The sequence below is a fragment of the Patiria miniata genome, unplaced genomic scaffold (assembly GCF_015706575.1).
Source record: "Patiria miniata isolate m_02_andy unplaced genomic scaffold, ASM1570657v1 HiC_scaffold_30, whole genome shotgun sequence".
Lineage (NCBI taxonomy): Eukaryota > Metazoa > Echinodermata > Asteroidea > Valvatida > Asterinidae > Patiria > Patiria miniata.
Window position 1 is genome coordinate 7,024,775 of NW_024037070.1, and position 26,108 is coordinate 7,050,882.

The 26,108-nt window shown below is 41.6% G+C and overlaps 2 protein-coding genes across 3 annotated transcripts; one reads left to right on the forward strand and one right to left on the reverse strand.

Moving 5' to 3' along the window:
- Positions 1 to 359: 359 nt before the first annotated feature.
- On the reverse strand, positions 360 to 10,749 carry LOC119739377 (ER membrane protein complex subunit 4-like). 2 transcript variants are annotated; one of them, XM_038214304.1, is made up of 5 exons: positions 10,663 to 10,749; positions 6,116 to 6,233; positions 4,762 to 4,915; positions 3,433 to 3,593; positions 360 to 1,297 (listed from the first exon to the last, which is right to left on the reverse strand). In XM_038214304.1, the coding sequence occupies exons 1-5, from the start codon at positions 10,683 to 10,685 to the stop codon at positions 1,262 to 1,264; spliced, it is 492 nt and encodes a 163-aa protein (XP_038070232.1). In that variant the 5' UTR covers positions 10,686 to 10,749; the 3' UTR covers positions 360 to 1,261. The 2 variants fall into 2 exon arrangements, with proteins under 2 accessions (XP_038070232.1, XP_038070231.1); XM_038214303.1 differs by lacking the exon at positions 10,663 to 10,749 and adding an exon at positions 10,491 to 10,599.
- A 1,801-nt stretch (positions 10,750 to 12,550) lies between these two features.
- LOC119739376 (neuroguidin-like) lies at positions 12,551 to 23,064 on the forward strand. The gene is made up of 12 exons (XM_038214302.1): positions 12,551 to 12,715; positions 13,884 to 13,940; positions 14,056 to 14,168; positions 14,553 to 14,787; positions 16,080 to 16,182; positions 16,981 to 17,073; positions 17,955 to 17,986; positions 18,400 to 18,455; positions 19,514 to 19,562; positions 20,457 to 20,563; positions 21,124 to 21,142; positions 21,604 to 23,064. Exons 2-12 carry the CDS (start codon positions 13,887 to 13,889, stop codon positions 21,655 to 21,657), a joined length of 915 nt encoding a protein of 304 aa, XP_038070230.1. The 5' UTR covers positions 12,551 to 12,715; positions 13,884 to 13,886; the 3' UTR covers positions 21,658 to 23,064.
- The last annotated feature ends 3,044 nt before the right edge of the window (positions 23,065 to 26,108 follow it).

A 26,108-nucleotide genomic window follows, 5' to 3' on the forward strand; every position in this document is an offset into this window, starting at 1 on the left:
CGCCACCTGTTGTTTGGTTATCCCGATATCAACATTGTGCGGCAGCCGCGCGCTAGCGCTACACTGTAGTGTACATCAGGTAAGTCTGGACTATTTTCAAAATTCAACTTCTTTTTGGCGTACTGGAAAGACTCCCATATCTGGACATCACTAATTTTTCCCTATAGTGACATCTGCCACCATTTAAATGGATAATCTGTCCAAAAATGTCAGATTTAGCAGGAAAAAGTTGCTACATGTGGTAGGATGGAACGCCGTACAGTCATGACAGTCGTTTTCCTACTTTCCGGATTTTTCCTAGTTCCGGATATCTTCAAATTTTGTTCATGGAAGAAATCAAACATCTTTTTGAAACTAACTGATTGATACATGTGGTTTATTAGACTGGCCGTCCTCAACCAGAGCAACAGGTTTTTAATTTGAAAATTAATTTGGGTATGTTCATGCAGAATGAACAGGGACTGATAAATACAAGAATGCGGATTACTACATGTATAAACACAGCAAAATTGTATGTACAATATGTAAGATTTGAAACTTTGCATGGTGGTGGTATGAGCTACATGTAGTGAAGGTTTGCAGTAACACCATGTAGAAATCTCTTTTGAGAAGATGTGGTTCTGGAAAGACAAGCCACCGATTGTTTTCGGAACCACACATCTTCCCAAAAGAGATTTCTACATGGTGTTACCGCAAACCTTAACTAGCTCATGTACAATATGGTGAACATTCACACTATGTGACTATGCAATCAAATAAGAGGGAACGGCAAGTAGTGATTTCACACAGCAGTTATTAACTGGCAAATTCACATGACTGATGCAGACCATCACATCTTTTGAGCCATTTTGTCTCATTAAAAACTCAAGCTAAAAGTACTTAATCATAGTATCATAAGTTTTCAAACACCAAATTATGACCAGCCGATGTACAACAGATCAGTTTGTAGTTGACAAATATTGACAAACAGTCGACTCTTGTTAAAAAATCTGTTTATACAAATTCTGTTTATGGCAAACATAAAGCCTCGGTCCCGACCGTGCATTAATGTGCACACTAAATGGTATCGGCATTCCACTTTATACAAAATTCTTATATAACAAACTGGCCCAGTTTGTATCAACGAGAGTCGACTGTACTTAAAATAAAACAGAATAAAATATGAATTTCCAGGTAGTAATTTTATATTCTTACTGAATGACACAAATCATGTTCATTAAATACATTCATACACTTTTGGACATCGGGATGCCTGCATTAATCAGAGAATGATGCCACCTCCAGAGTATTCCATTCTCTGTGAAACAAGAGAGAAAAAAATACCATTATTTTAACACTAGAATTTGAAGAAATTCTTTCAGAGTAAGGCTTTTGGCAACACAATTGTCGCCTTTACAACATATTCAAATATTTGTTTAATATACATGGGAAAAACATAATTCGTTTCTGGCATAAAGTTGACTTTTGGTAGTTAACTTCTTCTCTCTTAGCTGAACCACACATAAGATAAGGATGGAAATGTTTGTCTAAAAGAAAATCCTGATCAATTTCACACAAAAATCTATACGCAACAAGGAGTTACGACCATATCTATTCACCAATGTCAGAAAAAAAGCAAGATACCTGATTAACAAGAATGCTTCTGTTACAAATAATCAAATAAGTACATGACTAGGTGAGTACAAACATAAAAACTTCAAAGTTGAACAGCAAAATTGACTAGAGAAGGATTAGAGCCTTCTACACACTGAGCTATTGAGCTCTATGACCCCGTTCCCACTTGATCCACCAATTGGTGGATCTGATCCACCTTTTGCCAAATTGCCGGATCAGATCCCCCAATTGGTGGATCAGATCCGGCAATTGTGTGTAGTGGGAACGCTAACCGTTATAAGGTGGATCAGGATCAGATCCACCTTTTCTGATCCACCTCTGGACCAGGATACAGATCCCCCAATTGGTGGATCAGATCCGGCAATTGCCGGATCACGATCAGATGGGAATGCAAAAGGTGGATCTGATCCGGCAATTTGACCTGTTAACATCCGCCCGGTGCACGAGTGGCGCGAAAATGTTGCGGTCTCATGAACGAAGAAACACGTTTTCAGGCGTGTAGCTCATGTGAACATTTCCAGCGTATACAACATGCAAAATAAACAACCGCTGAACTACGGGCTAGCACCGCGCATGCAAAATCGCACGTATCCTAAAACTACACTATAGGCCTTATTTTTGTTGCGTGTTCGTCCATTACTAAACCTTTTTCATTCCTGAAATTTTACTTATTTTTCCATCCATAAATGACTCTAAGTCCGCACTCACCAAAAGACTTCACTTTGGCACAGAATCATGGAAAAGCTTACGAGTATGCGATGAGAATAGTGCCGATAACGCGGTACGTACGGAGGTGACAAATCTGAAGTATTGATTATGGAAAATGATGTCGTAGTACATCATGTGACCGTTTCTAACCAATGAGAAGCTTCAGAACCAGGGAATCCCTTATCGATGCATTGGTTTCTGCCGTGATGTCACACAATGAGCGGCTCTGTTGGATTTCACCTGTTAATTTATGCACGCACGGATCCTCTACGGATCCGTGATTTATGTTGGTGAATTCGCGTAATTTTTGTCTGTGAATTATGATAGTGCTGTTTGAAAACTGACCCATCCTGGCCTAGCATGCAACCATGCAACAATAGACTCCCACAGAGCGCGCGTAATTCCGAACTCAGTGACCTTTCGGACCCAACATTTCCGTACGAAAAGGTGGATCAAGCATAAGTGGGAACGCGACTTGCGGTTTCGTTGCGGTAAGATAACGATCACACCAAAATGCCGGATCTTGATCCACCTTTTTCCAATTCAAGTGGGAACGCGGTGTTAGTTGATGAGTTCCCAATGTGTCGTTGTTCAAGGTCAGAGGCCATAAACCTGTAAATATTGACAAATTTTGAAACCGCCGACAAAGGGCTGCATAGCTCACTTGGCAGAGCACTAGTATGATAATCTGGCGATTTCTAAAAGAATGCTTTCGCTCCGGTTTCTGGTATGGAGCTTGCCCAAAAAGTGGTGTGGCGGCGCAGCTTTTTTTTTTGTTTTACCTGATTTTTTTGCTTCAAATGTCGGCTGATGACTGCAAATGGTGCCCGACTAAACTTAGTGCAAATTATATGGGAGTCCAGAGAGGCCACATAAAGCTTATTCTTGACCATAACCCAATCTAAAAACACGTTAAAATTGTGCAGCAGTAGGATTCCAGTCAGACCAGTGAGTTTGGTTTTCAGACATCATCTTTCATTGAAAAAAAACTTTTTCATTTTGCCGACGCGCATGGCTACGGCGACGCGCGCGCATACCAGAAACCAGAGACTTTTTGGGGGGGGGGGGGCCTTAATACATTAACTTTTTATGGCAATCTTTCATTCTCACCTCTTGTGGTTCCAGAAATGACAGCCAATCTGATGAATGCGTCGGTAGTAAACCCATGGAAGAACACTTGTACAGTGCTAATGCGATGCCCAATAGGTTAGACATGAAGTAGACTATCTTCTGGATTAGTGACTGGGGGCTGGGATCTAACATCTTAAAGGCTGGAATGAAATCAAATCAACAAAAAGATTAGGATTAGCAGTGTATTAGCCATAACCATGCTACATGCAACAGAAAGCAACAAAGGTAAAGAGTTGTTGCATTCTCTTGCATTTAGAAGCCAACTCAAGTCCCCTTTGTTGCATCTTGTTGCATTTAGCAGGGTAACTGCTCAAAGGACTAAGGCAATACAACATAATCCACTTTTGCATTTGGTTGCATTTAGCAGGGTCACTGCTTGGTGCAAAGGCTGGTATACACTGGGTTCACTGCAACAGAATCCACTGTTGCAATAGGTCCAAGCCAATACAACATAATCCACTTTTGCACTTGGTTGCATTTAGCAGGGTCACTGCTTGGTGCCAAGGCTGGTATGCACTGGGTTCACTGCACAATGCAACATAATCCACTATTGCAATAGGTCCAAGCCAATACAACATAACCCACTTTTGCACTTGGTTGCATTTAGCAGGGTCCTGCTTGGTGCCAAGGCTGGTGTGCGATGTGTTCACTGCACAATGCAACAGAATCCACTGAACATTGCAATATGTTGCATTTATCAGGGTTCTCATTTCAGCCAAGTTGCATTTTGTTGCATTTGGCAGAGTGCCTAGAGAAAAACTGTTAGGGCAATAGAGGACACTCACTTAGTCAACATATAAAACATACTTAAATCAATGTCTATTGTGAGTTTCGAAACTACATGCAGGGCTGTGCATCGGAACCGGTACCCGGCCGGAAATGTCAGGAACCGGTTCCAGATTATGGAATCGGGTACCCGCAACCAACTTTACAAATCACTAAGTAATTTCTCAGACAATAAAAAAGAAAGGTTTTGAATGTTATTTGTAGAGGATTTCAAAAAGGAATACCAGGCTACAATGTACATGGGCTTCACATTTATGACGCTTATGGAAGTTGCAATTTACACTGTAAAGCTGTAAAGCTCACGGTTCACGCTTGTATATCTCGCTGTATTGGGTGGTTGGCTCACCGAAGTGGCACTATAATCGTGCAGACCTTTATGAACAATCTAAACAGCAACTTCCGAGATTTGAATTTCAAGTTGGGTTTCTTCACGGGTACCCTTGTACCCGTGGTTTTTTCCTTCAGTCTGGTACCTGGTTCCGTACTACCTGTAAACGCACACCGTATTCAAAGCCTACTCACTGGTTTTGACTGCAAGGAGGGCTTGTATGGGGCGCCAGACCATCATTCCTACCATCATGATCGGGAATATGGAGATGGAGTTACCAGACATGTACATGATGAACAAGTTCATGGGTAACTGCTTCAGGGGTCCAAGAGCTACATCCCAATATTTCTGCAGGGGGAAAATACACCAAATCCGTATAACGCAACAACACTTTAACCCTAACTCCCCCTGACATGTTTGCTAGTATGCAACCTCAATCCTGCAAAATCCTCCAGCAATCACTGCCCATATGTTGAGGCAGAGCCAGTGGCATCCTGGAGCAGTGCAGAGGATTTCAAGTATAATCTAGGATTTCAATTATAATCTAATTTTCTTCCAAAATCAGCCACACATTTTTGCCATATAGCCTCAAGCCTGCAAAATTCCCCATTTTGCAAAGAGGATTTTGGAAGGTAAAAGGTTAATAAATTTCATCTACATTTTATTCCAACTGAAAAAAAAAACCTTTCTTCATTTTTGGACGTCTGCAACTCTCTGTAAAAAAAAAGGTTTGGAAAGATTTCCATATACGAAGTTCACTCAACACCCTGTGTACAAACCCTATGAGATTGGACTGAAAAATTCTAAGTGTTTTCTAAGAAAATGCTTGTATTTTCTCACTGCTCAAATTGACTTTGATGACATGAAATTGCTATCTGGGGCCTTGTTAGTCAATACAGAGGAAAATTAGTGAACTTCGTATATGGAAATCTTTCCAAAGGTTTTTGTTTTGGGGGACAAGCAGATGTGCTTTGCGAGCAGACTGACTACCGGTGCATACATTATAGATACTGATCATGGGGCGGGAACCAGCTTTCCCCTCGAGAACGGAATAATTGTCAAGCAGCCAATAATTCGAAATTATGGTGGTATGCCTGACCCCATGGTAAGCCTAAGCCTCAAGGCCAAAAAAGAAAATAGTTCTGCTTCCGGTTTCCCTACCTACCCTATTCTGACAGCTCCTACCCTAATTTTTTAATGGGAAAAATGAGGGAAAAAACCTGAAAACCATCAATTTCTACCTTTCACCCTTGACAACTCACAGACGCCTCCACATGGTCGCGCACAAAGAAAATTGGCCAAAAAAAAAAATTCCCTACCTACCTACCCTATTTTCAAATGCCATGTAATCGGAAGCAGAACTATTTTTTTTTTTTGGCCTAATCAGTTTACTAGTGCAGTTCTCACTCCAACAGAATCAAACAAAATGTACAGTTGGATTTTAAAGGGTTGGGGTGGTTAGGGTTAATACACTATATATGTCACAAAATATCGCATACTACATTGACCCAATGCTGAGACCGGCAAAATAGTTAAAAATGTTTTTACCTTGACAGCCAAACTGGATTCTGTGTCATGCACAGTCACGTCGGCCAGAGCCCTCTCAGAGTAACCAACAGGAGCGGGTAAATCTGGAATAGGCTGGCATTGCCTGTCCATTTTGATTCTGGAAAACAAGTGAACGTTAAAACCATGCAGATTCACTAGAAACACACACTCACAGGGCCCACTTTTGATCAAATGGTCAAAAGTGTGCCCACATGCATGCACTTTTGACCAATAATGAATCAACAGGCAACAGCCATACCGATGTACTTTGCCAAAATTTGATGCAAGCTAGTGAGGGCGCGATTTGCAGCATGACGCTGTCATGAACAATGGCAGCCGAAAGTCATCCAAATTCAGACCGAATTCAACCCAAAATTACAAGATAACTAGACCTCTGAAGGTGCAGAATTTAACGTTTTGTTGCTATTAAGCGGTTGTAGACGGCACAGTGTGAGTATAAAGTGACAAAATAATTGCGATTTGAAATTGATTTTCAGCTCCCCTAGCAAGGGGACCGTCCATGCACAGGGCATATTGGCAGTGTGTGGCGGTCTTACCGAGGTAGTCCAGTATGACAGCCACATTTATGGGGCTAGATTTTTATTAGCCCCATAAATGTGGCCAATTTACTGGACTTCCTCTGTAAATAAAGGCCACACTTGGATCATGTACCCGAACATGTAGAACTTTTTCAAGTTTATATTTTCACATCTAGACTTTATTTGTACATGTAGTTTGCTTTAGAAGCACACTCAGCCTCTTTAAAGCGATAGAAAATTAGTCCCCTTTTTCAGACGTCTATTTTTCGTGTAATTTCGTGTTTGAATTATAGATACATTAATGTTTGCAAACAAACCTGGAAATTACAAGAAATATAGACGTCTGAAACAGGGGGGGGGGGGGGAGAACTAAATTTCCATCACTTTAAAGAGGGTGAGTGTGCTTCTAAAGCGTAAATAAAGTACAAAGTCTAAATGTGAAAATAAAAACTTGACAAAGTTCTACATGTTTGAGTACATGATCCAAGTGTGGCCTATATTTACAGAGGTAGTCCAGTAACTTGGCCACATTTATTGGGCTAGATTTTCATATGACACCGACTGACAGCAAAAGGTTCAGCATGCATTGTACATGTTGTAGTTTGTATGTAACCTTTGCCGTAACTTCCAATGGAAGTTACTTACACTCAAGCGTGTACAAACAAGCCTCTAAAGATGTGCTGCAAATTACATGAAAAGTAGACGCCTGAGAAAGCAGGTATTTGTTTTTCATTGCTAGAAAGGTGAGTGTGCTTCCAAAGCGTAAATAAATGAGAAGCAAAGTCTTTTTGTGAAAAAAAAAAAAAAAAAATTGAGTTCATTGTAGCCTAGGCTATATTAGTCGGAGGTTATCCAGAAAATTGGCCGCATTTATGGGGCTAGTTTCAGTCTGGTTCCAACAGCCAAAGATCCTGAGGCTGTTTGCCTAAATTATTTGCGATCATGTAGTGTAGGGCCTGGTTCCTATAAGGGAACAAAATCCACTTCAAAATTATTGGACCTACCAAACTACATTGTAGTTGGCGACATTCTCAATAAACAGGTAGGCCTATGTCATAGATAGAGGGCAGGGTTTTGATTTTTTGAGGGAAATTTGGGGGTAAAATGACGATTAAAATGATTACAGTGCGGCGACAACATGCGACCCGAAAATAAAGATGGCGATCACTGCGCGACGTACCATGAGCATGCACGGTGCGCTGAATCGCAAGGCACAAACCGCGCAGGAAAATCGTGATTTTTACTCCAAGAATCTGTTAAAAATTGCCAAACGGGTGCCATTAGAATTGAGAAAAGTCTGCTTTTGGATTGTAAAGGTGATTTTTGAGCAATAAAGAGCATCTGACTCAATCATGTGTCAATCAATTTGATCAAAACAGGAGCCCTACACTTCATGATCGCCAAATAAGGGAACCAGATGGTACACTATTGGTTGATACAGATTCGCAATGTTGGTTTTGCAACGGCGTAACGATCGGAAACAGGTCAACTCGTACGCGAACCAACTCGTACGCGAGTCAACTCGTACGCGGATTGGTCAACTCGTACGCAAGACAACTCGTACGCGAACCAACTCGTACGCGTGCCAACTCGTACGCGAGCCAACTCGTACGCGAGCCAACTCGTACGCGAGCCAACTCGTACGCGAACCAACTCGTACGCGGGCCGTTTTAGGAGTGTTTTTTTGTTCTCGCGGTTCGGTGTCCTAAAAGAACCGGCGGGTTTAGAAGATCAAAAGAGATCGATCAGACTTGTCAACTGCCTGTCACTCAACTTTCATTGTGGTTCACAACCATTGATCAATTAAAAAGCAGACACGCGGGGACATCCGTAGGCCTAGCAATTTCTATTTACAACTGAAATGCTTGGTATAACCATGGAGGTATAACACATAACACATCAGGGTTCGAAATTAGCGGTATAGCCCGCTAACCAAATGCTTGTCAAAACAGAGGCGGCCGGGGCTAGACAAACTATTCCTTAACCAGGCCGGCGTGCGAGTGAACAATTATTGGGATACGGCAAAGATCAACGAACAGAAAGAAAAAAAATCATAAAATTCAAAAAGGAAACCCCTTTAATTTGTGTCTAATTATCAACTGTTTTAAAGGATTAAATTATCTGATCTGTTAATCAAAAACACCAACAAAATTCCCTCAGAATTGCGCTTGAAAATACGCCATTTTGTATCTGAGATAAGAAAAAAATGCGGGCTAGTAGAAATGCCCGTGGGCCAGTAGCCCGGCTGGCTATAGTGAACAAAAGAAGTTGAGGTCGAACCCTGCACATTCCGCCCCAATGTAATTGTTCTCTCCTTTTTTTTTTATTATTGTTCTTCCCCAGCCTTCCTTGCCCTCTCCATTTTCATTTCCTCTCCTTCAAATTTTTAAAAATAAATCAAATTCACCTCCCCATTGTTTTATTTTACAAAATATAATTTGGAGACATAATAATTAGGACTAAAAATTATCGGACCAAAGCTAAAAATTAATTTTCGGACCCAAGAAAAAAAATTATTTTCAGGGCAACCTCGAATTTCCGGTGAAATTAAATAAAATTCAAATTTTTAAAAATCAATGAAATTCACCTCCCCATTGTTTTAATTTACAAAATATAATTTGGAGACATAATAATTAGGACTAACAATTATCGGACCAAAGCTAAAAATTAATTTTCGGACCCAAGAAAAAAAATTATTTTCAGGGCAACCTCGAATTTCCGGTGAAATTAAATAAAATTCAAATTTTTAAAAATCAATGAAATTCACCTCCCCATTGTTTTAATTTACAAAATATAATTTGGAGACATAATAATTAGGACTAAAAAATTATCGGACCCAAGCAAAAAATTAATTTTCTGACCCAAGAAAATCGCATTTGACCCAAGAAACCTCGCATTTCCGGTGAAATTATATAAAATTCTGATTTTAACAAAATATAAAAATCAACTCCCCATTTTTTCTTTTTTTACAAAATATTATTTGGATATATAATAATTAGGACTAAAAAACTATCTGACCCAAGCAAAAAACTTGCGGACACTGTCCGTACAACTGATGCTATATTCCTTTTTTTTTTATAGTAGCTCCTTTTTATACAATAGACCTCGCAAATATCGGTGTATTCTTGTCATTTTACTTGTCTAACCAACCAGCAATTGTACCGCGGCATACACAGGTTACAGCGATTCAATCATGCATTCTTTATACAGTGCGCGGTGCGGCGGGAACCAATCATACTGGTTATCGCGAAGACAACTTCCCAATCAATCAAGCCAACTTGTAAAAAAAAAAAACCGCAGAATTCTTCTCTAAAAAATCGCGAATGTAAGTAGCACTGGCGGATTCAAAAATCAACTACATTTAATTTGAAAATCTCAACCTTTCAGAAAAGGTAAAATGATGCCGACCTACCGTACCGAACCTAATTTCATCTGTCCATATGCGCTAAACCAATCGTCTAAACTCACGCGTACGAGTTGGTCCGCGTACGAGTCGGTCCGCGTACGAGTCGGTCCGCGTACGAGTCGGTCCGCGTACGAGTCGGTTCGCGTACGAAATGACCCGCGTACGAGTTGGTCGCGTACGAGTTGGTTCGCGTACGAGTTGACCTGTATTCTTCAAGATCGCAGTTGACAATTGCGTTACGGCTGCCCTAACAATAGCCACTGCGCATTCATCATTGGGCTACGTTCATGTTTTGTGCCCAATTTCCGGACAACACCTTTTTACAATAAAATAAACGATTTATAACCTCAACAATCAAAGGTTTTATACGTATAAATGGAGGATGATAAACACTTTTTGTGTATTATATATTAATAGTGTTTTCACTTACCGTGAAGTAAAATCTATGGACCATTTGTGTCTTCTACTACGAGAAACTGTCCCTTGATTCGCCATTTTGCTTTCTCTAAAAATAACTTCGATAGCCGATCATGTCAGCAGGGTGACCGTAAGGCCAGAGCCAAATTCTGCTAAATGCTAGACTTGACCCAAGTCGGACTTACCTTGCTTTGTTCAATAAATCCATACGTCCTCAACCTCGTCCCCAGTGCTTACTTTATTTCCAACCGCGTTTCCAATAGTAAGCAGGTAGTGGTAGGCACGTACTGCTCGGTCGGTAGGTGTTTTCAGTAGCGCTACTGAACCCTACACAACTAGTATCCTGTCACAACCTAAAATACGCACACCACTGAATCTGTGAACCACTAGCCCACTGTGTAAATCAGTCTCCATAGAACTTTGTACATTAAAAAAAAATATATAAAAAAAGCTGCTTTTTGAAGGGTAGTTGAAATCACTACTCACTACTCCATAGACACGTGTACAAAAAGTCACTACACAAGTCCTGCCGTGTAGGCCTTTTTTAGTTTGTACACAGTTCTATGGAGTAGTGATTTTCCTGGCGTGTAGGACTTGTGTAGTGCCTTTTTGTACACGTGTCTATGGAGTAGTGAGTAGCGATTTCATCTCCCCTCCAAAGAAGCTTTTTTAGTTTGTACACAGTTCTATGGAGTAGTGATTTTCCTGCCGTGTAGAACTTGTGTAGTGACTTTTTGTACACGTGTCTATGGAGTAGTGAGTAGCGATTTCATCTCCCCTCCAAAGAAGGTTTTTTAGTTTGTACACAGTTACATGTACCATTCAAGTTAGGATTGACAGGCTTTCGAGTCACAGTGTTTTATTATACTTTTGTCAATCCTGGCCAGCTTGGATTGGATTGTTTTTGTTTAGTTTTGTTTACTTTTGTGAATTGCTTGTTGTACTTTGTAATTTGGCCGAATAAATAATAATAATAATAATAATAGTTCTATGGAGTAGTGATTTTCCTGGCGTGTAAAGACTTGTGTAGTGACTTTTTGTTCACGTGTCTATGGAGTAGTGAGTAGTGATTTCATCTCCCCTCCAAAGAAGCTTTTTTAGTTTGTACACAGTTCTATGGAGTAGTGATATACTGGTCCATGGTGTCGGATACAGAGAGCGTATCGTTGGAAATGTACGAGTAGTGCTTGTAGCGCTGTCACGCCCCAACTATCGCATCGGTCCCAACTATAGTTGGGCCTGTCCCAACTATAGTTGGGCCTGTCCCAACTGTAGTTCCACAGTTGGGCTGGCCCAACTATAATTGGGCCTGTCCCAACTATAGTTGGGACGGTCCCAACTGTAAGTTCCACTGTTGGGCTGGCCCATCTATAGTTGGGCCACTCCGATCTTTTTATTTTGCGGTCCCAACTATAGTGTACATTGTTGTACGATTATAAAACATTCCCTACAACTCTAATACACATCTGACTTTACTTGGGACCAATGAAATTATCTATGGGTGGGGACCATCTGTAGTTGGGCCAACGCAATATTTTTATTTGGCGGTCCCAACTATAGTTTACATTGATGTACGACGACTATAAAACATTCCCTACAGCTCTGTTACATACTGTCCGACTTTACTTGGGACCTTTGACATTAGCTATGGGTGGGGCCCATCTATAGTTGGCCGGCCATGGCAATCTTTGAATTTTGCAAAATGTTGCTGGACAATCAACCCAGCAGCTGGACAACTCATCCAACTAGGCAGTACCACGTGACCGGCCAGCCTTGCGGCATGCATGCACGACGAATACACGGTGCCAGCGCCGCGGAACATTTAATCCAACAAGATCTATCAAGCATGAAGCATCCGGCGCAACTCCAGTCCTAACTATAGTTGGGCCGACCCAACTGCCGCACTATAGTTGGGACAGTCCCAACTATAGTTGGGACCGATGCGATAGTTGGGGCGTGACAGCGCTACTCAACACATGTGGCGAAATGTTTGACCCCATATCTTGCATGGATTTCGTGCACAACGACAACCCTAGGCTGGTGCTTCGTAAACGCGATTTTTCGTTTATGTAGTATACAAATTGATGTAGATACCAGACGGTTAGCAAGATAGCTAAAACACGTGCTTCAAATTTTGCACTTGTAAAGTTGTAATGTAACGTTGTCAATTGTTGACAGGAAATTCACGTAAAATTGGAGTCGGTGTTTGTGTTAAAAGTGTTCTAAAATTTTTAAAAGGTAGGTAGTTATCGCCGAGACGAGGATTGCGAAGACTTTAATACGCAACAGCCCACATTTGGTAGGCCTAGCATGCCTCAGCCATGTCAGCCTCAGCCTACTTGCAAAAAATAAACGAAGTGGCTATCGTTACGGCAGCCGTTGTTTAGCGCCCTCTACGATACTTTTTTGATACGCACGCAGGTATATAATTATTTGTTTCCCCACGTTTTACTTTTAGCGAGCAGTGCGTCAGCTCAGTCGATAGAGGGTAGGATTTTGCACCGCGAGGTTGCGGGTTGCATCTCAGTTTTGCACTCGAATTTTTTTCCTTTTCTAACCTGAGGCTTTGGAGGATTTTTTTTAAAAGGGAAATAAAGTCCGAATTTCATAACGTTCAAATTCACTTTTTTCCTTCTAATTTTATATTTTCTTCGGGTGTCGGACGCTTCGCCCCATTTCCACTTCGCCCCATGTCACTTCGCCCCATCCCCTCTTCGCCCCATTCCCACTTTGCCCCATCCCCATTTCGCCCCATCGCCGCTTCGCCCCATATCCACTTCGCCCCATGTACAAAGGTGAAGGCTAGGGGTGCAGTCTTACTGCAGATCAGTAAATATTAAAACAGCCAAAGACCCGATAATAAATGCTCCCATTAATTCTAGAAAATCAGGAAAAATACAAACTCTCTGATGAGGTGTTCGAGACACAGGGACCAAGACACGTACACACATCAACTTTTTGCTCATTTTATCATCTTTGATTTTTTGTTCAATTTTAATGTACATGATGAACACGATACAGGCCCTTTACAGGGATGAAATTCCATGTTTATTTCAGTTTCCCTCACTTCTCGTTATAAACTTTTCCCCGGTCTTTGAATTAAAAAAAAATGCCCGAATAAAATCCAGCTCCGAAATAGCCTTTCCGGAGAATGAATGACAGCGGCATTGTTCAAATTGATAAAATGAATGCCACTCATGTTCGTTGCAACATGTACAAAGTATATACATTCGGATTCAGCTGCAGCTGTAGACCACCTTTGATGAGTGAATAGTTTATACAATACACATGATGTATGTACATGTACATTGTACATACTGCATACTCCATGTGGTACGAGATCTCATTTAAAAGATTTCCTTTAAAACATTCTTTAAATAAACTTGTTTTTTGTATTTTCCTGCAGGTAATGGAGCGAGAAGTGGTTAAATTACAGTCTCTTCTCAAGGGGCTATCAGATCAAGTAAGAGCAACTTAGATTCAATGGATTTTAATTTACATATACATAATAAATGAAAACAGTGACTTAAAGTTTTTGTTGTCTAATTTCCTGTTGATGTGATGTTTATTAAAAACAGGTGTCGAGTGTATCTAGCAGTATACAATCGTTGCTGAAGAAAGTGGAGGATGGCGAGGTGTCTACCTCCAAAGGAGTCAGTTTCTTAGAGGTCAAATACCATCTCCTGCTTAGGTAAGACAAGAATTATCACCCACGTAAATTGAAGGAAAAACTCCTGAGTTTTGGCAACTTTTGGTGCTTTAGTTGTAACACCTCATTGAATGACAACACAGTTTTGCTCATGAGTATGGAAATTTGCATTGGTGTAAAGGTAACGGTCCCACAGCCATTACTGGCCGTAGGGGCAGTGGGATGTTAGAGGTCCACTGTGTCTTGGGCGCGGCATATGAGTGGTGGTGCCCAGTCCTCTCCTCTCGCCGTCTTACCGTCCCTGAAGGAATCAGGTACCCATTTCACTGTTGGGTCGTCAGAGAGAGTTTTCCAATTTTGGGTCGAAATGGGATTCGAACCTAGGCCCTTCAAATTTTGGTACCCTTTTTCCTACCATAACTCTAGTTACTTGATGAATCTGACATATGTCATGCTTCAAAAGACCGAGGGGCGGAAACTGAGCGGTTGTCCGGCGATCGAGAGACTGGTTGAGATTCGGACAGTCCTTGAGAGAATGCGACCCATTGACCAGAAGCTACAGTACCAGGTGGATAAGCTAATCAAGACGGCAGCTACCGGGGCTGTCGCAGAGAACGATCCACTCAGATACAAGCCAAACCCTGCCAACCTCCGGAGTAAGGTCAGTAGAAAACAGGATTTGTGGGCATTAATGAAGGGATTCATGTTTAATTCGATAAATGTTTAGCAGAACTCTCATGCTTTGCCTGCCTTATATAGTGACAGTTTGGTAGCATGTATGTGTATGAAAGGCTTTGAACTTGCCCTGTCAGTGGCATATTAAAACGATTTGTCATACACCAATTTGATTTCGAAATGACGGTGACTAGGATGCTTCCATGCCCGAACGCCCATCACATGTGCGTTTGTATAACTCTAAACACGTCCCTAAAGGATGGTGCATTGTATGAAATACAGGAGCAAGCATTGGCACGATTGGGGAGTCCCAGTTATCAGTCCTTCTGTTTTGAGGCATGCGATCACACCCCCACGCCATCACACGCCTAAATGCTTCCTGAGAAGTGCGAATAATCGCACGCCTGAATCCCTCAGTACGGCACACCTTGGCATATATTTACGGCATAGTTATACTTCATAATTTGTGAAAAATAAAGCACATCGGTGAAGAGAAAATAGCTTTATTGTAAATCAAGATGAATATAATGAAAAAAGATAACAGGTTGTTTACATGTAGTCCCAGCTTGGACCACAGGATCACACACCTAGAAAAATCGCACGCCCAGAAAAATCACACGCCTAGAAAAATCCAGGTGTGCGTTTTTCCACACAGCTGTGATTTTCAAATCAGGAGGACTGAGTTATGGTGTACAGCTAGTCATGTTATGACAAAAGTGGGCAACCTGGATTGGTCTACATGTAGACATGTACACAAAATACACGCACATGTAAAATCTATACAATGAATGTGTCTTAACCCTAACCACCCCAACTCCATCAAAATCCATGCCCCCATTTGGATGGATTTTGGGCGACTTGGTCCAAAAGGCCTGGCGTGACTAAATATTGATGGAGTATGATGGACTTGGGCCTAATGGCCTGAAGCAGTGTTAGGGGTATCCGATTGATTTTGCCGAGCTTCCTGTACTGCTATTGTGCGATAAAAGCCATGTGTAGCAAGTCCATGAATGTCACCCAGTGCGTCATTGGTGGATTCCGTTAAGTTATGTACAGTTTTGTATTAGACGCACAGTGATTGATGGATTTGGATCCTAGTAAAAGATGCTAGGGAGTTGGGGTTAAACGATAAATAGTTGCTGGCCATAGTTGCTGGTCATAGTTGCCAGGCGCAAAGCATCCTCGGCAATGCACTCCTTGGGTGTCAAAAACCGCATATTCCACATCACAGCAGTCAACAATTGTTTAACCCCCTCCACTTTGCTATTGATATTTCAGCTGGATGATGAGGAGGAAGGTGAAGACGAAAGCAGTGATGAGGAGGAAGATGATGCCAAGCCCAAGAAATACGTCCCACCGAAGGTAGTTGCCATGCACTATGGTAAGTCAGATTTCTGAGCAAGGTGGTAAACATTCAAAATGATGATTGAAACAAAATTTACGCAGTCTGCAAACTGAAAAGAACACAGCACTATCAAAAATGCCTGACGATTCCATCTACGGTACATATCCAAATTGTGAGTTCTTGACACATGGAGATCAAGGAAAACGCTCATAAATTACATAAAATGAAAATATTTTGATTAGTATTCCTCTGTTGCAAAGCTTCACTGCGAGGTGGTGATATTGGCAAAAACTGAGCGAGGTGGTCACTGAAAGTAGCGAGGTGGGCTGCATCACGTTTGAATAGGCAGGGGAAACACTGGCTTATAGTGTCAGTTCAGTGCTGCTGGCTGTTTTTGTACTACCTTCATGGACAATGCTAGTTCTCAAACCTACGGCTTTGCAACCCCCTCGGGGTGCATAGCACCCTCGGCTTGGCCTCCAATTAAAAACGTCATATCTCACATCACAGCAGTTAACAATTGTTAATTCTATCGCTACTATTCTCAAAACATTTGTTGTATGGAACATTCTTAATTTTTAGGGCAGTGGAAGAAAATGAACTGAACTGAAAACTGTACTCAGAATGGTTAATTATTCAAAACGGCACTGCTGAGGTTATTACTGTTTGCAGATCAGGCCAAGAAGGCTCTAAATATTACGTCAAATATTAAAAAAAAACCACTGTTTTTAACTGTATAATTTATTATGACATTTATGTCAAATCGTATGGTGCAGAAGTAAAGAGAAATAATTGTTCCAAATTCATTTGATCACTCGTATGCATTTGTTTAAGATGGTGATGAGACAATGAAGCAGCGGCAAGAGAAGCAACTGGAGAAAGCCAAGAAGAGAGCCCTGAGCAGCGCCCTCATGCAGGAACTCAAAGGTAGGGCTGACCGACCCGAAGGCACCCTGCCAAATGCAACAAAATGCAACTTGGCTGAAATAGAACCCTGCTAAATACAACAAATTGCAACAGTGGATTCTGTTGCATTGTGCAGTGAACCCAATGCATACCAGCCTTGGCACCAAGCAGTTACCCTGCAAAAAATGCAACTTAGCTGAAATAGAACCCTGCTAAATACAACAAATTGCAACAGTGGATTCTGTCGTGTTGTGCAGAGAACCCAGTGCAGACTAGACTTGGCACCAAGCAGTTACCCTGCTAAATGCAACCAAATGCAACAGTGGATTATGTTGCATTGTGCTGTGAACCCAGTGCATACCAGCCTTGGCACCAAGCAGCTATGCTGCTAAATGCAATAATATCTAACACAAGTGAAACGAGAACCCTGCTAAATGCAACAAATTGCAATAGTGGATTATGTTGCATTGTGCAGTGAACCCAGTGCATGCCAGCCTTGGCACCAAGCAGTTACCCTGCTAAATGCAACCAAATGCAGCAGTGGATTATGTTGCATTGTGCTGTGAACACAGTGCAGATCAGCCTTGGCACCAAGCAGTTACGCTGCTAAATGCAACAATATCTAACACAAGTGAAACGAGAACCCTCCTAAATGCAACAAATTGCAACAGTGGATTATGTTGTGTTGTGCAGTGAACCCAGTGCAGACCAGCCTTGGCACCAAGCAGTTGCCCTGTTACATGCAACCAAGTGCAACAGTGGATTCTAATTTTATGACATGATTTGATTTGAAATGAGACATTTGGTCAAGCTCAACTAAGCAAACTTAGTCTCTGTTTTTGGCATACTTTTTGTTAATTAAACACTGATGTCTTTTTGTTTTTGGTACATTTTTATTACAGGAGAGTACTTTGATGGTCCTGAAGAAGTTCGGGTAAGTTACAGTCAGACATACTGCAAAAGAGACTGCCCCAAAAGAGACTGTCTCCTAACAAACGTTCAATTTGTATGTCTGCAAGCCTATCAAAAAGGGCTTTCATTTTGTGCACAAACGAACTTGCCCTGCGAGAAGCTAACTATAATGAACACTTTACAAATACAAAAGGGGTTCGTTGTGAAAAGTTTAGAGCTTAAACCTTGGGTTGAAAAGGTTAATCAAAGTGAAGAGGAATAATGCTTTATAAAAAAAAAAGACAATGTTATTTCCTTCAACTATTTTATTCATTCATGTGAGCTACGTGTTTTTGCATTTGAACAAAAACTGGCCTGACTGTAAACCTAAAATGGTGTCTGCGTTATTCACGAACCATGGAAGGATAATTGTGATTTTTGAATGTTTCTTTTCAGGAAAGTGTCAGCCTACACAGACTGAATGAGGATAAAGAAGCAAGACATAAGACAGAGTAAGTACACTTGCCCTTTTCTCCTCTGGCATGTCTGGTGTTACATATTGAGATAATATTAGTTAATATCCAGCGAGCGCGAGTGGAACACAGAATAATGGAGTGCGTCTGTGTCCCACATAGACGCAGACGCACTACATTTTCTACGAGCACAAGTGGGATAACGAAGTTATCTTCAAGCAAACTTGACGCACAGTAAGGGTGAAACTAGCAAGCTTTACACAAAGCTTTATACCTTATTAGTGCATTCAGCTTTAATGTCACTGGAATCTTTGAATAGAGTGGTATGCAGAGTGCGATAGGGATTTTGTTACGAGGTATAATTACACCACGGTTTGTTGCCGTAGATCGACTAATCAGGTTCGAAGATTAAATTTTGCTTGAAGATAAGCGTTTTTATTATTATTATTTTTAATAATTTCTGGTAATGAAACCACGGATTCCTCAAAAGCGCCCTAGGCTCTGTAGCTAGCAAGCCTGAAGAAACCTGTAGCGTGAAGGCAATGAGAAGAAATCACAGTTTTAAAGGTGGGAGGCAAACCCCAGAATATTCTAGGGAAAAACCACGGAATCAGGCAGAGACTGAAAACCCAATCTGCGTTCTGGCCCAGGCGGGATTCGAACCCGGGTCACAGCGGTGAAAGGCGAGGAAAGTACCGCTACGCCAACCTGACTCCCCGCAAGATAATGGACCATGTGCACTGCAGCTTTCTTTGAGGTGTATTATTTTGTTCAACAAGGATACACATGAGCAGCATCTTCCGCATTAATTGTTGACCCTACAATCCTGGCCAACTCTCGCTGGGCCCCCAACCCCCCGGCCCCCTGTCAATGTTGTCTCTCATTGCGCGGTGTGTGCTCCATCAGCTGGAGAGAACAACATTGACCAGGGGAGCGGGGGAGTGGGTGACCGTGGAAGGCTGAGGTTATTTCCAAGTGTCCCAACCATTATGGCTGGGATTGTAGCTCTCTGAGGTGATTCTCATCCTCTGTTTTAGGCTGTGACTGGCAGAGATCTGGTCATCATGTAAATTGGCATTTTTTGTTTTATTTTGCAGATTTGAAGAGGACTATTTCGTTCGTCTGCCTGTGACCAAAAAGGAGAAGGTATGATATATTGTAAATTTGTTGTCTGCTGTGATGTAGTTCATGGTGACTGAGGGGTCCAAATGGCACCCGAAGTGAATCCAATGGACTGACAAAATATTCAAATATCATTAAGAATTATCATGGTGGTGGTGATGCACTCTGCTCCACAATTAGGCCATAAGCCTCGGTCCAAAATTTTGACCACCGGTATCAATTGAGGGGAATAATCGTCATAGCAATTTTTGGCAAGGTATATACCTCCAAAGTTGGAAAATATGTGATAGCATTGCAACGGTGGCAGCTTTTTGGGTGTTATCACCCTTTTTTTCAAAATGTCCATCAAAATGCTTGTTACCATTCTAGGGGCGGTATACCTTGCGCATGCGCACTATAATCATTTATGCCCTGATTTGATACTGACCAAACCCCCAGTCTGATGGCCTAAATCGTAAACTTTAAGTTGGCTGCGGTTCATCATTTTTATTCATTGACAAAATAGGGAACAGAAAGCATAGGACTGGAAATGGCTCAGTCGGTAGACCGCCGGTATGGTAACCTGGAGATTGCAGGTTCAAACCCCACTCCAACCAATTTCTTTGTTCAACTATCTGCTCCGTTCACAAGTACCCCTTCACCTGCAAAGAAAGTACAGTTGGGGGTGATTGACCGACGCCATCTTGCCTGACTGCAATTCTTTTGGCGCGATCGATGCGCAAAGCACGGCCACTGCGTACGCGTGTACATAGTACAAATCCCCTGGTGTACGTGCGTCACACACAAGGAACGGTGCGCGTCAACCAGCGAAATGTCCCGCTCATGGGACGTCGTTGCTAGGTAAAAGGGCATCCTCTTTCGTCGGCGCACCGAACCCATACAGTCGTTTAGTAATGTCTTCTTTTTCTCCCCGTACAGCAAGCGCAGAGGAGACTGGCAACAACGTCCAGTCTGAAGTCATTGACCCGCTTTGATGACATCAGTGCCCTGGATCAAACGCATGAGGACATGCCTGTCAGGAAAAAGTAAGAACTTTTGTGAAGTTGTCAAAACTGAAATGTGGCACAGTGTAAAATGTTGCGCAGATTATGAAATAAATTCCGGCGCAAGTGGACTTATGCCATTGTGTAAAGTTTCGTGGAATCGGCTGAAGGTGAAGTGAATAGCCATTGTAAATTATTCAAATAGAATTTTGTGCACTATCCGCTCCATTCACAAGTACCCCTCACCGGTCAAAGAAAGCTACAGTTGGGGGTGACCGACCGACGTCATCTTGCCCGACTGCAATTTTGCCGCGACGCGTCGGCGGCCGTACCACTGTGTGTACACAGAGTACAAATCCCCTGGTGTATGTGTGTCACACACAAGGAACGGTGCGCGTCAACCAGCTATATGTCCTGCCCATGGGACGTCCGTTGCAAGGTAAAAGGGCGCCCTCCTTTGTCGGCGCACGGAGCCCATAGGACCAGCTTTACTAGATTTGCCTGGTGTTGTGTTTATGTAGGGTATGTTCTTTCCCATTGATGACTGATGTTTGTTTTTAGTTTTGTTTGACTGAATTTATTTTCATTTCTTTCACTTACAGGAGGAAGCTTCCAAGCAAGGTAAGATACCCAGTTTTATGTCTCTCATTTAATAGCTGTGTAGTGTCTGTATGACTGCCAGACTAGCAGGACTCGCCACACATCGACCTAAGACATAAATATGTTATACTTACTTTTCAAGCAAACTCTAACTTTTGACTGAAACTCAACACTGCTGACATACTCTAGGGCTGCTGGTGTATAATGCTTCGTGGTTTTGACCATACTTGGACTACTTGGCTCTCCCATCAAGCATTTGGATTTTTGTCTGTCAAAGACACTTTGTCAAAATGGGGAACAGCTAACATGGGGTGGGAAAGCTCAGTTGGTAGAGCACTGAACGGTCATGCGGAGGTCGTAGGTTCAAACTCCGCTGCAGTCAATTTCGTTGTTCAACTTTAAAACAATTGTCATCGAAAGGCTTTAATATAGGGTCATGTTACAATGTATAAAATAATTTGATTGTTATTTCTATATTACAGTTGCGGAAAAAGCTACAGAAGAGCGCTTCAAAGAAGAGAAAGAGGAAGTATTGAGTTGACTGCCGTGTCGTCAACAGGTAGCTAATTAGAGATACATCGAGCATGCATGTTGGAGGACAAAACCTCAAACAGCTTGGAATGGATTCTTCTCAGGGAAGACATCTTAAAGAGTTCTTCAAGTATTTTTTTTTTGATATTCATGACATGTTTTAACATCTATTTGTCGTGCTATTTGTGAATCTTGGAAAAGAATTGATTTTAGTAAGAAAACCAGTCCCCCAACTTAATTTTGGTATGTCATAATAAGGTCATAGACATGATAACTCTCTAATACATTTACATATATAATAAATAGAATCAATTTTTACAAAAGGAGTCAGTAAAAAAAGGACACATTTTTTTACCAACTTGTTTGTGGAAAATTGACATTTTTCAAGAATTTGGTCGGAATTCATAAATATGGTGTCAAAACATGCACAAGGCAACAGCTAAAACTTATCAAGGCTTGGCGAAGAACAATTTTGATAATGATATGAAAAATTGAGGGCACATAGCCCCCACCTCCAGCTTTAAATATGCCTCTATAAACAGTAGTTGCTTCATTTTCTGGCTAGTGGGACAAATTCTATACTGCCTGTGACTTTAATTTCCCCCCCCCTAAAAAAGATTTTGCCTCTTTGTACAAATAACATGCTCCAACCAATCAGAATCTGTTGGTCATGGTGCAACCGCGTTTCCATGGCCTCGATCTTGCTGCGCTGTGTTGGTTCCCATTATGCCTTGTGCGATCTCGTATCTGGAATTGTATCAATATGCATACATTATAAGTTGATGGCCTTTAACCTTGAATACATTATGAGTGTTCTATAGTTCCATGAAAAGACAATGAATAGTCTTCGTGAAGGTTCGTGATTAACCTCCTGATAATAACTCTTTGTGGAGTAACCCTTGCGGGAGAGTGCTGCTGGGGTGCCAGTCCAGTCCAAGGCGTCTTGTAGAGTTGTGACTGACGGGGTGTTCTTATAGCCCACAAACTTACCCTACATTTAAATGATATCCAACTTCCAGTGTTTGGACATCTTCTTACATATTTCTGCCATTGTGGGCCGCCTTCTGAAATCAACGTTTTGACATTTTGCGCCAACACGTCACAGTCGTCGGATTCCTGACGCCTTTCCGATCTAAACAAGCAGGTCTCCCAGTGCATAGACTTCGGCAGGCTTGTTAAAGGGCAAGTCCCCCTCCATAACTTCTGGAGCCATCTGGGGACACTCCAGGTACATCTGATCGATTAGATGCTCTGGGATACGGAGCCAGGGACCTGCCACTTCAAGACATGCATTGCCAAGATCAATAATCTTGGCAAACGGTCACGTCTTCTTGCCATCATTTGCATCAAACAGAAGGATGTTGTCCACTTTGATACCACAGTGCACATAATCGCCGTTATGCAATTCGCAGCCAGTTTTTATTGGAAAGTGCTGCCTTTGTGCCAGTCCATTCCAGGGTGTTCTTATCACTGTACAGCTTGGGGAATGACAGATGCTCCAACCCAATTTGTATAACGTACAAAAATCTACGAGATGCTTCCAGTTTGCTTGCACCCTTGGACATAATTGCGGTAGCCCTTGTTCAATGATTTCATTTCTTGCTCAATTTTCTTCCAAATGAGCTTATACTTACTTTCTCACAGCTGTCCCTCATATATCTTAACACAATCAATCATCTTCCTGACTTCGCCATCAGTCCATTCTCCTTCTGAAATCACCATGCTGGCATTTTTTTGCCAATACGTCGCAGTCGTCGGATTCCTGCTGCCTTTCCGGTGTTGATTAGCAGATCTCTAAGCACATAGACTTTGGCATGCTTGCTGAAGGACGAGTCCACCTCCAGAGCCATCTGGGGACGCTCCAGGTACATTTGATCAAATAGACATCATTCAGATCTGTCTGTATGTACAGTCTTTGTTCATGTTTGTGCCGTCAGACCACAAAGTCATGAACTGCCTGACGACCCCCAGAAGCATGCTGTGCATAAAGTCAACCACGAATCCTTCAACAACATCAAAGTGCGAGAAAAACATCAGCATTGTAGGACCTTCAATGGTGAACGCTGGCTTCCCATTCTCTACAGCAAGAAGCACGTCATCTTCATACCTTCGCAGAGAGCACATTTCAGGTTCTTGAGGAAGAAAAGGATAACACTGGACAAAACCATTTCCTTAAAGATGTCTGTACTGAAAAGCAGGAGGTCGTGGGTTTAAATCCAACTCGAGTGATTTTTGAAGTGGTTTGAAATTGAATACGATTCACTAGATTGACTACAGTCAAACCAAAGAAAAAACATTCTTCTAACTATTCCTAGTAAAACCTCATGCATCCAATCAACTGCAGTGCCATGAATAATATCTGGCATATGATATGATAATCACGAGGGCCCTTTCACTCCAAGAACGTTATGCTTGGTATGAAAAGCTTCTGTCTGTAGATTTATTGACAAGTAAGACTTTGCCAAACCTCTTACTGATCACAACCCCCTCCCTCTACTTCAATTGAAAAACATACAGCTAAGATTTCCTAAAATTACCCTCACTGGTTTTCTGTTGCGCCATGACGTCCTTGACCATATTGCTGGCGATATTGAAAATATGCGGTGTCCAGCACCCATGGGTCCAAACAGACCGTGTTGAAACCTAGATGTTCCAGAATGCAGTCTACGTCCAACACAAACTCATTCATGCGCTGAATGACCTGCGCGATTTCTTTACAACACACGGATTCCTTGACAGTGGGCATGACTTTACAACCACCACAACTGCACCTGAAAACTTTTAAAATTGAAGATTTGGGTGGTCAATAATTATTGCAAGCTGTTTAAAATATAAACCTGTACAATTTGACTCAAATACTGGACTTGCCAGCTACTAAATTTCCCACAGTGGACAGGCATTTCCCTCCAATACATGTATACTTTTACAAGCAACCCAGGCAGGAATTTATCATACAACACTGGCGATCTTCCACCAAATCCGAGTCAGATCTAGCGTCTTCAGACAGCTCTACATCAATGTCACTTTCTGACGTGTTTTTGCCGTCTTCTCGCACGTTTTCTGTTCCTTCATCCGTGTGGCTTTATCCTATACTCACTGTGTCGCGAAGGTGTATGGTGGTGCTAGATCATTGACCGGCCGGCCTTTTGTTCTCACCGTATCTCAAAAAGGGAATTTTTTTGCCAGCAATCAACACTTTTTTTCTTTTCCCATTCTATATTTTGGAGGTAACTCATTAATTGCAAAGTACAAAGGCCACACTGAACATATTGATGATTTGAATACTGGAATACCATCCATGTACCACATAAACAAAACGTTCCTTTTATCGGTGAGAACACAACTTTGTGATGAAAGACTTTTTTACCATCATAAATATCTTCAATATTTGCATTGACCTTTTTCACTGGATTGCAGTGGTGGATGGCTTGGACTTGGCGGAAGTGGACGGCTTAGTGCTGAAAGTGGAATCCTCATCTACATGTGAAATGGTCTCAGCCATTTTCCTACTCATTTTGATGATGCGCTTTTGTTGCGCGTCGCGTGTTTCCGTTGTATCTCCAGTACACTGCTGCATTGAATGATGGACCTCCAGTATATTTTCCATTGCCCATTGGCCAACATGCTATCTTGTACTTCTAATGAATCACATGCTACTCCTTAAGCAGTGGGCAGGTTTGAGTTAAAAGGATGTCACATTTAAGATCCAGGTTATTTAAGAAGTACTTGATTTTTCACAGCCTTTTGAGTGTATATTGTCCTTGTTTTGCAGTAAATCTAATACAATTACCTGCTAACTTTGCCTTATTCTCAGTTTCTTCCTCACATCTGAACACTGGCAGCTGATGACCTGGATAATCTCCCTTTCGGAATATTTTGGGCACTTATCACGAACAAACCCTATTGTGGAAAAAAAACGGATAAGAGAATGTTAACATTTTAAATAATGAAGTAGCGCAGAAAAGGATCCTACCATTGTCTGATCAAGTATCCAATCTTGTTCTTTGTCTTCTGCTTGAGAACACAAGATCTACTGCCTCAGTTTGAATAAGCTGGTCTGATGCATTGTTATCTTGAATGTGTGCTCCATCTAATCTCCACGTGGCCATCACATAGATTACAACAAATACAATTGTTATACTGACATACCTCAATGCACTATCAGATACCCTAGTGCACAATTTTCTATCTATTCTATGTTCAACAGTCTTTTTTTATTACTATTGCACCATCGGTGCTTGCCAACTACATGTAGCCTCATAGAAATTTCTGTAATCATCACGTCATTTCACATGACATTAAAGGTGTCTTTCCCCATAATAATATCGTATATACATATTGCGTGACACAAAACTTGCATATTTTTTACACAGCCAAAGCTTTGTGGAAACCATGAACATGTTCATGCAACTTAAGATAAAACTCCTACATGACAGTTGATAAAACTGTTGCCAAA